The 16680-nt window shown below is 37.1% G+C and overlaps 1 protein-coding gene across 2 annotated transcripts in view; it reads left to right on the top strand.

Moving 5' to 3' along the window:
• Fife (regulating synaptic membrane exocytosis protein fife) overlaps positions 1-16680 on the top strand; it is a 297378-nt gene that overhangs the window by 124559 nt on the left and 156139 nt on the right. The window contains exons 4-5 of one of the 2 annotated variants that reach the window (XM_067787840.1): positions 15657-15902; positions 16378-16631. In XM_067787840.1, the coding sequence (XP_067643941.1) occupies positions 15657-15902; positions 16378-16631 (500 nt within the window). Of the gene's footprint in view, positions 1-15656; positions 15903-16332; positions 16632-16680 lie in introns of both variants that reach the window. The other variant, XM_067787838.1, reaches the window with a different exon arrangement.

Below are 16680 nucleotides of genomic sequence, written 5' to 3'. Positions count from 1 at the left end.
CGGCAAGTACCTTAACGGTGCTTATCCGGCAAAAGGCCATCAACATCGATAACACTCCCCAGAACCTTCGTGGAGTATCTTTATCGTTAATACAACTGTTGTTGTTACAACATGAATCCCCTTACTTGCCGGTTACCTAACAAGGTTTCGGAACACTATACTGCGTGTAACGAAGAATTTTCGACCAATATTGTAAAATAAATATATTGTTGTGCTCAATACAAGAGTAGCTAAAGTTGCTCTACGCAGTTCTCATACTTGAGCCCTGGGGCTTGTTTTATAGATGCGACGGTTAAAGGTCCCGCCAATCATTCTTCAAAAAATTATATAAGAGAAAATTGTTTCCGACAAGTTTTCTGTATTATACATTGAAATGAGACTACTACCAATATATGGCGAGAAAAGAGCAAATACATAGAAGAATGTTGTACACGTCCTTACAAGATCATGTTCTATGTCATAACATAAAAATCTCCGTATACATAAGTGATGTCCTGCCTGTTGCCTCTATCCTGACTACGAGTCTGGTGCTTTTTTGTGCCGGTGAGAAGGCAACCTTGTCCTAATCAAGTTAAACTCTTTCACCTTCTTCTGTTGCATCCGCTTACCAAGTCTTTGTAAGATAAGGCATAAGTAAGATAAGGTGTAATGCAATCGACGAGAACGGTATACACATAAAGTTCGTTAAATAAATTGAACCCTATATTTCGCCTAATCTCATTGATATTATAGATCACAGTGTTGGAACCTCATGTTTTACTGATACCTGGAAAGTTTACACGGTTCAAAACATTGCTAAAAGAAGGCCTGCGTGTTGTCGCAGTGACTTTCGACCCATAACTATTTTGTCGGCGCTTTCTTAAGTATTCGACATCCCATTTTCCGAACAAGTTCATGACCACTTTAACAAATTTACCCTATTTCCCCTTATTAGTTCGGTTTCAGTCAGAAACACACCTTCTACGGCTTTATTAAAAATTTTAGACAACATTAGAGGATCACTTGGCAACAATGAATTGACGTTATTTTGATTACTTCACTTTTCGAAATCATTTGACTCTGTGAGTCATGACTTGCTTTGTAATAGGATAAAAAATTATTTTATATGAGAATAGGCTTTTCTTGACCATATGGTTGCTATTTTTAGTGCAAGTAAAACTTCACTATTGCTACCCAACGTTTCGCTAAGCACCTTAGCTTCCTCAGGGGCGAAACTGCATTTATTTAACATTATTTTCATCAAAAAACATTGAAGAATTACATGAAATTATAAAAATTTTGAATTTTGTTAATATACCGAAACAATAAAACTTATGTATAAGGTCACTTACAAATATATGGACGTAAAATATCACAATTTGCATAACTACAACTAACACATCGATACCATCTGTGCGTGGTACATTTGTCAACTAAAATTGAAAATTATATGCAAAGCAAATAAGCCGCTGCAATGCAATCAGTGTCCTCTTTTATGTTTACTGTTTTGTCCCTTTTCTGCATTATTCTTAAGCTCTCTATGGCGTATCTGATCTTTGTCCGTTTTTCTTTATCTAATATTTTGGCATTTTGTAAATCAGCTGTGTGGCCACTAACTGTGGTGTGCTGTGAGAGAGCTGTGTTTGTTTTCTTCTTTCTAATGTCCGCTTTATTGTTTCGGTATATTAACAAAATTCAAAATTTTTATAATTTCATGTAATTCTTCAATGTTTTGTGATGAAAATATTGTTAAATAAATGCAGTTTCGCCCCTGAGGAAGCTAAGGTGCTTAGCGAAACGTTGGGTCGCAATAGTGAAGTTTTACTTGCACTAAAAATAGCAACCATATGGTCAAGAAAAGCCTATTCTCATATAAAATTTAATACAAAAAATTGTTGACCGGCTATCATTGAAAAATTATTTTAGTTTTGTGTAATCTGAAACGCGTCTCATGCGGTGCTATCTGACGGGTAGATCTCAGTGTGTCAAAGTTGGCTCTAAAACTGCTGGTCTAAAACCCCTAATCTTGCAATCTAACTAATATTTCCGATGTTGTTGTTGCTGTTGTAGCGCTTAAAACACTCCCCGAATGTTTTGAGGTGTTTTATCGGTTTTGATGGTACTTTGCCGGACATAGATTTGGTACGTTCTGATAACAAGCACCATTAAGGTATAAGCCCGATCATCTCGTTAATAATTTAATATGACCACATAGAATCTTCTAGGCCATCCCTCTCCCTACCCCATAGTTCCATGGAACTTGGGTTCGTCAGAGCCCCGGCTGCCAAAGAAAAAAGATTCGCCACGGGTAGGTGAGGTTGGCAATTGGGTGGCAGCAGCTATAAATTGCGCTGGCAATCCCTTGAAAGGATTGCGCTGCACAACCCTCTGAATCATTTGGGTATTTTATTCACCTCTTACGGCAGAAATACCTTCTGCGGATATTTTCTTAGCCCCCTAACCCGTCGATATTATAGTTGGCTGACATTAACATTGTTACTAGTTATATGTTTGGATTATCTAACTTTGATCTTATCTCTAGTTGGAGATCGCCATCTTTGGGCTGTGAAATCTTGATAAGCCATCCATTGTGTTTTTCTCTATACACTCATTGTGTACAACTAGTCGAGTTACTTTTGTAATTTCATTTCATTTCATTTATTAAGAGAATATACATTTGTACAGTAAGACAAATTGTCTTTTGTAGTACAACAAACATAATTCATAACGACCAAAGGGAATCATATTACAAAAACTCAATATAACGTAAAGTAAGTCAGAATATTTAAGTACATGTTGCCGATATGGAAAAAATAAATAAATATATGAATTAAAATATGTATGATAAAATAAATATGTATGTTTGTACATAAATAAATAAATAACAAGTAAGGACGGGACTGTCTTCGGCTGTGCCGAAGACTTCATACCTTTCATGAATGGGGCTGAGCAATAATCTTATGCCGTTCGTAATCTCCGAATAATCTGATGTATAAGATAAGAAATATATAATGAACAGATCTACATACCTAAACGATTTTTAAGATAAATATAAAATAAAAAATAGGTAGGTACTTTGTGTGAGGATGCAAAGTTTCAGGTTTTTTGTGGTCTGCGTGTAAAAACTATGACTACGAATCACGTATTTCAACAATATATGACGTAAACGTAACTATTTGATGAAATTTGATGAATTTTGAAGCTTCTAGCCGTAAAAAAGGGGCAAAAAAATACAATTTATATGGGGTATATAACATATATACAACCGATCTCTATGATTTTTTCAGACATCAATATATGCTATACACGTAAGCATTTGATGAAATTTGAAGCTTCTAGCTGTTAAAATGGGGAAGAAATTGCGCAAAATTTTTTATCTCAACAATCGGTTGTATGAGATATATACTATATATACCACCGATCTAAATGATTTTTTCAGACAACAATATATGCTATACACGTAAGCATTTCGTGAAATTTGAAGCTTCTAGCTGTTAAAATGGGGAAGAAATTGCGCAAAGTTTCTTATTTCAACAATCGGTTGTACGAGATATATACTATATATACCACCGATCTCAATGATTTTTTCAGACAACAATATATGCTATACACGTAAGCATTTGGTGAAATTTGAAGCTTCTAGCTGTTAAAACGGGGCAGAAATTGCGCAAAGTTTCTTATCTCAACAATCGGTTGTATGAGATATATACTATATATACCACCGATCTAAATGATTTTTTCAGACAACAATATATGCTATACACGTAAGCATTTCGTGAAATTTGAAGCTTCTAGCTGTTAAAATGGGGAAGAAATTGCGCAAAGTTTCTTATTTCAACAATCGGTTGTACGAGATATATACTATATATACCACCGATCTCAATGATTTTTTCAGACAACAATATATGCTATACACGTAAGCATTTGGTGAAATTTGAAGCTTCTAGCTGTTAAAATGGGGCAGAAATTGCGCAAAGTTTCTTATTTCAACAATCGGTTGTACGAGATATATACTATATATACCACCGATCTCAATGATTTTTTCAGACAACAATATATGCTATACACGTAAGCATTTCGTGAAATTTGAAGCTTCTAGCTGTTAAAATGGGGAAGAAATTGCGCAAAGTTTCTTATTTCAACAATCGGTTGTACGAGATATATACTATATATACCACCGATCTAAATGATTTTTTCAGACAACAATATATGCTATACACGTAAGCATTTCGTGAAATTTGAAGCTTCTAGCTGTTAAAATGGGGAAGAAATTGCGCAAAGTTTCTTATTTCAACAATCGGTTGTACGAGATATATACTATATATACCACCGATCTCAATGATTTTTTCAGACAACAATATATGCTATACACGTAAGCATTTCGTGAAATTTGAAGCTTCTAGCTGTTAAAATGGGGAAGAAATTGCGCAAAGTTTCTTATTTCAACAATCGGTTGTACGAGATATATACTATATATACCACCGATCTAAATGATTTTTTCAGACAACAATATATGCTATACACGTAAGCATTTCGTGAAATTTGAAGCTTCTAGCTGTTAAAATGGGGAAGAAATTGCGCAAAGTTTCTTATTTCAACAATCGGTTGTACGAGATATATACTATATATACCACCGATCTCAATGATTTTTTCAGACAACAATATATGCTATACACGTAAGCATTTCGTGAAATTTGAAGCTTCTAGCTGTTAAAATGGGGAAGAAATTGCGCAAAGTTTCTTATTTCAACAATCGGTTGTACGAGATATATACTATATATACCACCGATCTAAATGATTTTTTCAGACAACAATATATGCTATACACGTAAGCATTTCGTGAAATTTGAAGCTTCTAGCTGTTAAAATGGGGCAGAAATTGCGCAAAGTTTCTTATTTCAACAATCGGTTGTACGAGATATATACTATATATACCACCGATCTCAATGATTTTTTCAGACAACAATATATGCTATACACGTAAGCATTTCGTGAAATTTGAAGCTTCTAGCTGTTAAAATGGGGAAGAAATTGCGCAAAGTTTCTTATTTCAACAATCGGTTGTACGAGATATATACTATATATACCACCGATCTAAATGATTTTTTCAGACAACAATATATGCTATACACGTAAGCATTTCGTGAAATTTGAAGCTTCTAGCTGTTAAAATGGGGAAGAAATTGCGCAAAGTTTCTTATTTCAACAATCGGTTGTACGAGATATATACTATATATACCACCGATCTCAATGATTTTTTCAGACAACAATATATGCTATACACGTAAGCATTTGGTGAAATTTGAAGCTTCTAGCTGTTAAAACGGGGCAGAAATTGCAAAGTTTCTTATCTGAACAATCGGTTGTATGAGATATATACTATATATACAACCGATCTCTATGATTTTTTCAGACAACAATATATGCTATATACGTAAGCATTCGTTGAAATTTGAAGCCTCTGGCTATTAAAATGGGGCTAAAATTGCGAAAATATATATATATATATATATATACTATATATATATACTATATATACCACCATATATATACTATATATACCACCGATCTTTATGATTTTTTCAGAGAACAATATATGCTAAATACCTAAGCATTCGTTGAAATTTGAAGCCTCTAGCTCTTAAAATAGGGCAGTAATTACGAAAAGTTTCTTATCTGAACAATCGGTTGTGGGGGATATATACTATATATACGACCGATCTCATCAATTTTTTCAGGCAACAATATGTGCAATATACGAAATTATATGGTGAAGTTTGAAACTTCAATCTGTTAAATTGAGTAAGATATGACAAAAATCCTCTTCTTCTGAAAAATCGGTTGTATGGAGGATATATGCTATAGTGGTCCGATCCGGCCGGTTCCGACAAATGTCTAATCGGCACCCAAATACACCCGCTCACCAAATTTTATAAAGATATCTCAAAAATTGAGGGACTAGTTTGCATATAAACAGACAGACGGACAGACGGGCATGGCTAAATCAACTCAGCTCTCCAACCTGATTATTTCGGTATACTTAATGTCGGGTCTATCTATTTTCCTTTAAGGACTTACAATTTTGGGTTTCGTGACGAAATTAACATACCATTTCATTTTCATGGAAGGTATAAAAATGGTAGATAACAATTATTTCAAAACAACACTACAAAACTTTAAATTTTTAATTTTTTAAATTTTAAATTTTGGTTAAATTAGATTAAGATAAAATAAGAATAAAATAAATGCCCCCTTTAAGTTTGTTGACTAGAAAAATAACTGAAAAAGATATGTTTGTAGTTGCTTTGGTTTACATTATTCCTAATTGCAGCTGGGATTGAGTTCCAAATACGTACGGTGTTGACGAAAAACAGCCTTGTCGAGGCAACGAAGTTAAAGTTAGGCACAACTAGATTACTGGTCCTGGGAGACCTAGTGAATGTCAATTTCTCGAAAAGATGTGCTCGTGATTTTGTGACAATCAAGCGGTACAAAAAAATCACACATCTAGCTTTTTGGTAGTCAAATATGTTACATCCTAATTGTTTGGACCTCCAAGCCGAAATATGATCGAACTTTCGTAACCCGAAAACGTAACGAGTTACATTATTAAAGGCGACCTGAACTTTGTGTGTAGAACATGAGTCCAACTTGTTATAAACGAGCTCTGAATAGTTTATTATTGGCAAAAAAGTTGTAGGGCCAGTTTTCTTCTAATATGCGGAGGTGTGAAAGGTGCAGATTGCCTAAGATTGCGCAATGTGGTATACACTTTACCCATGACTGTATTGATATGGTCTTCACAAGTTAGATTAGAGTTGATGACGAAACCCAAATTGGTAATTCTATAAGCAATTTGTAAAGCCGTGTTACCAATGCATATTGGTGAGGCAAGGGCATTAACGGACCTGTTCTTCGAAATGGGCAAGACGAACGACTTAGTTGCATTAAGGCAGAGACAATTATTATTGGCCCGGCTCTGTACTGACAATAAATCATTATTTACTTTAAGAGAGAAGTTGGCTACGTCAGTGAAATTACCAGACGAATATAATTGTATGTCATCTGTATATGCGTGCATTTTCATGTGCTGACAAACCGAAAAAATATCGTTTACGAAAATACTGAATAACAAAGGCTCAAGAATGGAACCCTACGGAACACCTCGGGGTAGGTGCTTGATCCCCGATATTTCGCAGCCAGTATTAACAAATTGTGATCTTCCTAAGTAACTCTCCATTACCATCAAAGTACTGTTAGCAAATCCAAAATATGTTTTAAGTTTATAAGAAAGTAACGCATGGTCAACAGAATCAAAAGCTTTAGAAAAATCTAATAGGCAAAGCAGAGTTAGTTGGTTTTTATCGAAAGGTATGCGTATGTCATCAAGAATTTTAAGTAGTGCCGTTGTACAACTATGCTTGGCTCTAAAGCCCGATTGGTACGGTGATAACAGGTTATTTCTAGAAATGTGCAAAATTATTTGTTCTGCTAGAAGCCTTTCAAAAAATTTCGACAGCGCGGGTAATATGATAATGGGTCGATAATCACAGACCGTGCTTGCAAGCCATTTCTTCGGTACGGGTCTTACCGTACCACATTTGCACGATTCAGGAAACCGAGAAGTTGTGATACAATGGTTGATGATGTGTGTGAAGGTACTCAGTATAAATGGTAGAATAATTTTTACAACTTTCATTGGTATACCATCAACCCCGATGGCATTGGATTTAACTTTAAGCAAGCACCTTACCACGTGTCATTCGGATACCGCCCTGAACTCAAAATTTTCTCCACCGTAGCGCTCAGAAACGTTTGGGAAAAGTGTAGTAGGACTTACAGCGCCCGCATGACTACTCACAAACGCATCATTGAGGGTGTCAGCATTTAGTTCGCATACATATTTGTTCCTTCCATATACTCGCAAGCTTTTTAGATTATGCCAAAGAGTTTTTGGAGGTAGCGAAGGGTTTAGCACTGAGGTAAAAAATCTACTTTTTTCGTTCCTTATTATCTTAGTAGTGATATTTCTGGCAGCTTTATAGGCAAGCCATGCAACAGTACTTTTACCCCTCCTCCACGATTGGTATGCCCTACTTCGTGCTTTTATTGCCGCTTGAACTTGGCCATTAAACCACGTACACGAAACATTTCTAGGTCTACTTGAGCGAATAGGCACATGTATGTTAAAGGCATTAACGATTTTGCTGTTAAGAAACTCAAGTTTTTCATCAGCAGAAACTAGTAACCAACAATCACTCCAATTAACACAGGACAAATCAGAACACAAAGCATTATAGTCAAGTAAGCGATAATCCCTAAAACTAAAGGTACTACCAGTATCACAGCGGTTAAATTGTATATCTAAGGAACAAAATATAAAGTCAAGACCTGATAAAAATGGCATCTGGTCAAATTTTAAAACTATTGAAGGGTCAGACACAATAAAATAATCCAGAAGACTAGGACAACAATTAACACCAAACCTGGTTGGCACATTGTTACTGACAACACTTAGACCAGTACTAGATACATAATTTAACATACTATTACTATATGTTTCACGAACAAGCAGATTAACATCGAAGTCTCCACAAACTATTAGCTGGTTTTTCCTAGGTCAGCTGGAATTATTGAGTTGATTTTTATAACAATTTCACCTCGTTGAGGTGCTTTTTCCCATCAGTATCCTCTAACAGGCGTCTAAGATAACTTGCAGTTTCAGCAGGATTAGACCAAAGACATTAGGGTGCTATAGATATTGGTGCTACATTGCAATTGAGCTTCTACGCCGTACCCCTTTATCAATGCTATTTGTATACTCTATACAGTGGCCATTCGCAGTAGTCTTAATTGTAAGGAAAAGAGGGGCACTCAGGGACAGAGGTAGAAGGACTTGGCAAATGGCGAAAGTGAGGATAGTAATAGAGAAAAAATATAATCCCATGAGCAGATAGTTGAGCAACCGATTTTGAAACTAGTTTTTCTCCAACAGCCAGTAAAAGCTTGTACTCATAAAGTACTAGCTTTACCCGGCGTACGTTGTAACGTCCGAGATCGAATGAATGCTGCGTTATTTTTTCTGTTTTGTTTGTTGATAATTTAATTTATTGTTCTGTAAATTGAATTTAATTTTGTACGCATATTTGGTGAAACTTTCTGTTAAAACATTTTATTCTTGTATCTTATTGTAATGCATGTGGGTGCACAATAGTTTTGGTTTATTCGTTCTGTGCAAAGATAAACACATTTTTTGGTGTTCCAACTCTAGAGCAAGCAACTTATAGCTGGCCATGGGAAAAGCACAGACTCTCTATATTTAATCCTGCAACAGTAAGCAATTGTTCTTGTGCTTTATTGATTGTAATTGCAAAAGCAAGGCGTACAGGAAACTGTAAGAGCATAAAATTTAATGGCAAATCTGTAGGAATCATTGAGATTCGTGGAATGAGCATATCTTTACATTCGCTTTTACCGCTGATGGTTGTCGCTTCGATTACATTCGGCATTAATTTCTAAACGCAAAGTCTGGTTCCATTGCACAATTTTGGTGGGTTTAAATTCCGAAGAAGCATCATTGGTGAGCCAATTTACAAAGTTGATATATGCGCAGGCATTCCTTTTGGTTCTAAGGAGTCTAGAAATTAATTTGGATAATTCACAATTTTATCTTTATCTGTAACTATGTCGATCGATTTATATTTCGTCACTTCACCAGGAAATTGGTTTTGAATGCGATCATTGCATTTGTTAACATGAGCATTTTTGGGAGCTAAGATAGTTCGTTCACATAGCCAAAAAAAACAAAAACATGAAAGCGTTTGTAACCATTTCAACTATCGTAGGAGTGCGGGTTCGGCTCCCACTCCCGGGAGAAAAGGCTTTGAAGAGATTCACAAGATATAATCGAAACAGCTGTCGCCTTGTCCGTCCTGATGTCACGTTGTTTAAATTTTTCCCAAATTATTAAAAAACCAAAACATTTAAATTTGAAATTCTTAATATGAAATATGAAAAACTTTCGTGTTGATCGAAGGAACCTAGAGCCACAATTTGGCGATGATTGAAATATGGCAAACACGTTTTCATAGGGAACACACACACAGAATTTGATTTTTATAGAAGATGTAGATATACTGAAGCTAAACAATTTTTTTAACGGCGGCAGATTACTAAACGTCCGAAAGGCATAACAGCCAAACTCAACAATGCAGTCAAACTTTAGGTGTTAAAATAACTTAAGTTTGTACGGCAGCCATAACTCTGGAAAATCACATTTGTAGGGAAGGTGCCACGCCCCTTTTTTCCCTATTCTACATTTTACTGCAGGTGTTAGGACTTAACGTCACATAACTCCTTACCAATTTTCATTATTCTACCATTACGACATTTGTATGGGAGGTGCCACGCCCCTTTTATATTTCGAAATTATTTTTAGCCTAAAATCTTTCCGTTGATCGAAGGAACCTATAACCAAAATTTGGTGATGATTGGAGTGTGGGAAATATGTTTCCATAGCGAACACACACACACACACACATACAGGATTGGCCTCATATATAACTCCTTACTGAATTTCAATTTTCTGGCATGTATACCTTCAAAGTTATGCAGTACCAAAGATTCCATTTGTATGGGAGGTGCCACGCCCCTTTTATATTTCGAAATTATTTTTAGCCTAAAACCTTCCCGTTGATCGAAGGAACCTATAACCAAAATTTGGTGATGATTGAAGTGTGGGAAATATGTTTCCATAGCGAACACACACACACACACACAGAATTTGATTTTTATATATATAGATTTGTATGGCAGGTGCCACGCCCCCTTTTCCCCAATTCCATATTTTCTTGGTGGTGTTAGGGATTGACCTCATATAAGTCCTTACTGAGTTTCAATGTTCTGGCATGTATACCTTCAAAGCTACCAAATATTCAATTTGTATGGGAGGTGCCACTCCCCTTTTATATATCTAAATTATTTTTAGCATAAAACCTTCCCGATGATCGAAGGAACCTATAACCAAAATTTGGTGATGATTGAAGTGTGGGAAATGTGTTTCCATAGCGAACACACACACACACAGAATTTGATTTTTATATATATAGATTTGTATGGGAGGTGCCACGCCCCCTTTTCCCCAATTCCATATTTTCTTGGTGGTGTTAGGGATTGACCTCATATAAGTCCTTACTGAGTTTCAATGTTCTGGCATGTATACCTTCAAAGGTACCAAGTATTCCATTTGTATGGGAGGTGCCACTCCCCTTTTATATATCTAAATTATTTTTAGCATAAAACCTTCCCGTTGATCGAAGGAACCTATAACCAAAATTTGGTGATGATTGAAGTGTGGGAAATATGTTTCCATAGCGAACACACACACACACACAGAATTTGATTTTTATATATATATATTTGTATGGGAGGTGCCACGCCCCCTTTTCCCCAATTCCATATTTTCTTGGTGGTGTTAGGGATTGACCTCATATAACTCCTTACTGAGTTTCAATGTTCTGGCATGTATACCTTCAAAGGTACCAAATATTCCATTTGTATGGGAGGTGCCACTCCCCTTTTATATACCTAAATTATTTTTAGCCTAAAACCTTCCCGTTGATCGGAGGAACCTATAACCAAAATTTGGTGATGATTGAAGTGTGGGAAATATGTTTCCATAGCGAACACCCATACACACACACAGAATTTGATTTTTATATATATAGATTTGTATGGGAGGTGCCACGCCCCCTTTTCACCAATTCCATATTCTCTTGTTGGTGTTAGGCATTGACCTCATATAACTCCTTACTGAGTTTCAATGTTCTGGCATGTATACCTTCAAAGGTACCAAATATTCCATTTGTATGGGAGGTGCCACTCCCCTTTTATATATCTAAATTATTTTTAGCCTAAAACCTTCCCGTTGATCGAAGGAACCTATAACCAAAATTCGGTGATGATTGAAATGTGAGAAATACGTTTTCATAGCGAATACATACACACAAAGAATTTGATTTTTATACTCAGTTGAGCAGAGCTCACAGAGTATATTAAGTTTGATTGGATAACGGTTGGTTGTACATATATAAAGGAATCGAGATAGATATAGACTTCCATATATCAAATTAATCAGGATCGAAAAAAAATTTGATTGAGCCATGTCCGTCCGTCCGTCCGTCCGTTAACACGATAACTTGAGTAACTTTTGAGGTATCTTGATGAAATTTGGTATGTAGATTCCTGGGCACTCATCTCAGATCGCTATTTAAAATGAACGATATCGGACTATAACCACGCCCACTTTTTCGATATCGAAAATTTCGAAAAACCGAAAAAATGCGATAATTCATTGCCAAAGGCGGTTAAAGCGATGAAACTTGGCAGATGGGTTGACGTTATGACACAGAATATAAAATTAGTAAGATTTTGGACAATGGGCGTGGCACCGCCCACTTTTACAAGAAGGTAATTTAAAAGTTTTGCAAGCTGTAATTTGGCAGTCGTTGAAGATATCATGATGAAATTTGGCAGGAACGCTACTACTATTACTATATATGTACTAAATAAAAATTAGCAAAATTGGATGAAGAACACGCCCACTTTTTTAAAAAAAAATTTTTTTAATTCAAATTTTAACAAAAAATTTAATATCTTTACTGTATATAAGTAAATTAAGTCAAAATTCAACTCCTGTAATGTTATGATGCAACAAAATACAAAAATAAAAGAAAATTTCAAAATGGGCGTGGCTCCGCCCAGTTTCATTTAGTTTGTCTAGAATACTTTTAATGCCATAAGTCGAACAAAAATTTATCAATCCTTCTCAAATTTGGTAGGGACATAGATTCTATGACGGTAACTGTTCTCTGTGAAAATAGGCGAAATCGGTGGAAGCCACGCCCAGTTTTTATACACAGTCCACCGTCTGTCCTTCCGCTCGGCCGTTAACACAATAACTTGAGCAAACAATGATATATCTTTACTAAACTTAGCCCACCTACTTATCTGAACTCACTTTATCTTGGTATAAAATATGGCCGAAATCCGACCATAACCACGCCCACTTTATCGATATCGAAAATTACGAAAAATGAAAAAAATGCCATAATTCTATACCAAATACGAAAAAAGGGATGAAACATGGTAACTGGATTGGTTTATTGACGCAAAATATAACTTTGGAAAAAACTTTGTAAAATGGGTGTGACACCTACCATATTAAGTAGAATAAAATGAAAAAGTTCTACAAGGCGAAATCAACAGCCCTTGGAATCTTGGCAGGAATACTGTTAGTGGTATTGCATATATAAATAAATTAGCAGTACCCGACAGATGATTTTCTGGATCACCTGGTCCACATTTTGGTCGATATCGCGAGAACACCTTCACATATACATCTAAGGGCCACTCGCTTTTAAAACCCTCATTAATACCTTTAATTTCATATCCATATCGTACAAACACATTCTAGAGTCACCCCTGGCCCACCCTAATGGCGATATCTCGAAAAGGCGTCCACCTATAGACCTAATGCCCACTCCCTCTTAAAATGCTCAGTAACACCTTTCGTTTGATACCCATATCGTACAAACATTCTAGAGTCACCTCTGGCCCACCCTAATGGCGATAACTCGAAAAGGCGTCCACCTATAGACCTAATGTCCACTCCCTCTTAAAATGCTCAGTAACACCTTTCGTTTGATACCCATATCGTACAAACATTCTAGAGTCACCCCTGGCCCACCCTCTTGGCGATGTCTCGAAAAGGCCTCCACCTATAGACCTAATGCCCACTCCCTCTTAAAATGCTCAGTAACACATTTCGTGTGATACCCATATCGTACAAACATTCTAGAGTCACCCCTGGCCCACCCTAATGGCGATATCTCGAAAAGGCGTCCACCTATAGACCTAATGCCCACTCCCTCTTAAAATGTTCAGTAACACCTTTCGTTTGATACCCATATCGTACAAACATTCTAGAGTCACCCTTGGTCCACCTTTATGGCGATATCTCGAAAAGGCGTCCACCTATAGAACTAAGGATTACTCTCTTTTAAAATACTCATTACCACCTTTCATTTAATACCCATATCGTACAAACACATTCTAGAGTCACCCTGGCCCACCCTAATGGCGATATCTCTAAAAGGCGTCCACCTATAGACCTAATGCCCACTCCCTCTTAAAGTGCTCAGTAACACCTTTCGTTTGATACCCATATCGTACAAACATTCTAGAGTCACCCTTGGTCCACCTTTATGGCGATATCTCGAAAACGCGTCCACATATAGAACTAAGGATTACTCCCTTTCAAAATACTCATTACCACCTTTCATTTGATACCCATATCGTACAAACACGTTCTAGAGTCACCCCTGGCCCACCCTAATGACGATATCTGGAAAAGGCGTCCACTTATAGACCTAATGCCCACTCCCTCTTAAAATGCTCAGTAACACCTTTCGTTTGATACCCATATCGTACAAACATTATAGAGTCACCCCTGGCCCACACTAATGGCGATATCTCGAAAAGACGTCCATCAATAGACCTAATGCCCACTCCCTCTTAAAATGCTCAGTAACACCTTTCGTTTGATACCCATATCGTACAAACACATTCTAGAGTCACCCCTGGCCCACCCTAATGACAATATCTGGAAAAGGCGTCCACTTATAGACCTAATGCCCACTCCCTCTTAAAATGCTCAGTAACACCTTTCGTTTGATACCCATATCGTACAAACATTCTAGAGTCACCCTTGGTCCACCTTTATGGCGATATCTCGAAAAGGCGTCCACCTATAGAACTAAGGATTACTCCCTTTTAAAATACTCATTACCATCTTTCATTTGATACCCATATCATACAAACACATTCTAGAGTCACCCCTGGCCCACCCTAATGGCGACATTTCGAAAAGGCGTCCACCTATAGACCTATTGCCCACTCCCTCTTAAAATGCTCAGTAACACTTTTCGTTTGATACCCATATCGTACAAACAAATTCTAGAGTCAGCCCTGGTCCACCTTTATGGCGATATCCCTAAATGGCGTCCATCCATAGAACTATGGCCTACTCTCTCTTAAAATACTCTTTAATACCTTCCATTTGATACACATGTCATACAACCACATTCCAGGGTTCCCTAGGTTCATTTTCCTACATGGTGATTTTCCTTATTTTGTCTCCATAGCTCTCAACTGAGTATGTAATGTTCGGTTGCACCCGAACTTAGCCTTCCCTACTTGTTATATATAGATAGCAGCTGGTGTTGCTGTAGCGATAAGGACACTCCCCGAAGTTTGTGTGGAGTGTTATCAAAGTAGATTGTCCTTTTCCGGATATAGATCCGGTACGTTCCGGTAACAAGCACCATTACTATCACAGCCATCTCGCGAACGATTCAGTATGGCCACGTGGAACATTCTAAGCCACCCCACCCTCCCAAAACATGGGAGTTAGTGTACTGACTTGGTACGAAGTTTAAATCTTATACGGCTGAGCTGTTTCGGAGATTTGAGAGGACATATAAATATATACAATAATTACTCATTTAAATTTATCACTTTATAATTAATCATACCGTTATTTCTATTATGCACATATGCGGTACTATACAAGCAATAATATTATAAATAATATCAATCACATTTCTTATACATTTCAGAATATGTGGCGTTGCAGTGTATGTCGACGAAAGATGGCATCACGTGTTTGCATCCCACAAGACTCAACCGATTCCTCATTGGACGTGCCTGTGCTTGAGGCGCTGCAACGACGACACTCCGATGCAAAACTTGGCTCAACACAAACGCTAGCACCGGCAAATGGTGCAGCATTAGCACCACCACGTAGCCCCGAAGTGCGCCGACATTCGGATGTATCACCCGCCTCACTGAAAGAACTTGAAAAGGTATTTGAAAATAGTTTCTAATCGTTGATTGTGTGTGTGTTTGTTGCTATTGTGCTTGTGCTTTTTTATTATTTATGTTATTGTTGCTATTATTTATGTTGCTCTTATTATGTTATGTGTTGATTTGTGCTATGTTTGCCTTAGTTCGTATTTATGTATATAAATGTGTTTGTGTTTGGGTGCGTGTGCAAACGAGTGGAAGAACCAATTCAACTATCAAAAAATTGAAACCAATTTACCTATCGTACCTTCCGTACTTTTGCTTTTGTACCAATAAAATTGTACCCATGTACATACATACATACATACCTTATGGTATCACTATATGCGTGATGCCTGCATACACCACTCTGGTGAAACCCATAACACAACCACGCCACACCCGCACCCAATCCACATTCTTATGCAAATATGCAAAAACCAAAAGCAGTTGAAGGGCAATAAAACACCAGGCGGTGATTTGGACTTTCGAAAGGGTGGACGCAGCATGGCACCTAGTCGTTCATCAAGCCCGCCACGACAATCAGATCTGGATCAACAACCGCCTTTTGGTGCGCCGCTATCGCGTATTGCATCACGACGTGGTTCACGTGTGGCACGTCAACACAGCTATGACGATGATATGAATATCGCTTTAATGGCAGCGGCGGCGTCAGGTGGTACAGCTGGCGCACTAGGTATGGCGGGCGGTGAGCCTGGACTTGGCATACCGGCGGCAATGCCAAGAAGGTAAGTTAACATAGAAGTGTTCATACATACATATATTAAGTTTGCTTTG

Source organism: Eurosta solidaginis, chromosome 5 (genome assembly GCF_040869045.1).
Source record: "Eurosta solidaginis isolate ZX-2024a chromosome 5, ASM4086904v1, whole genome shotgun sequence".
NCBI classification, from domain to species: domain Eukaryota; kingdom Metazoa; phylum Arthropoda; class Insecta; order Diptera; family Tephritidae; genus Eurosta; species Eurosta solidaginis.
Note: the sequence above shows the minus strand (reverse complement) of the source record. Positions and strands in the feature narration are given on the sequence as shown.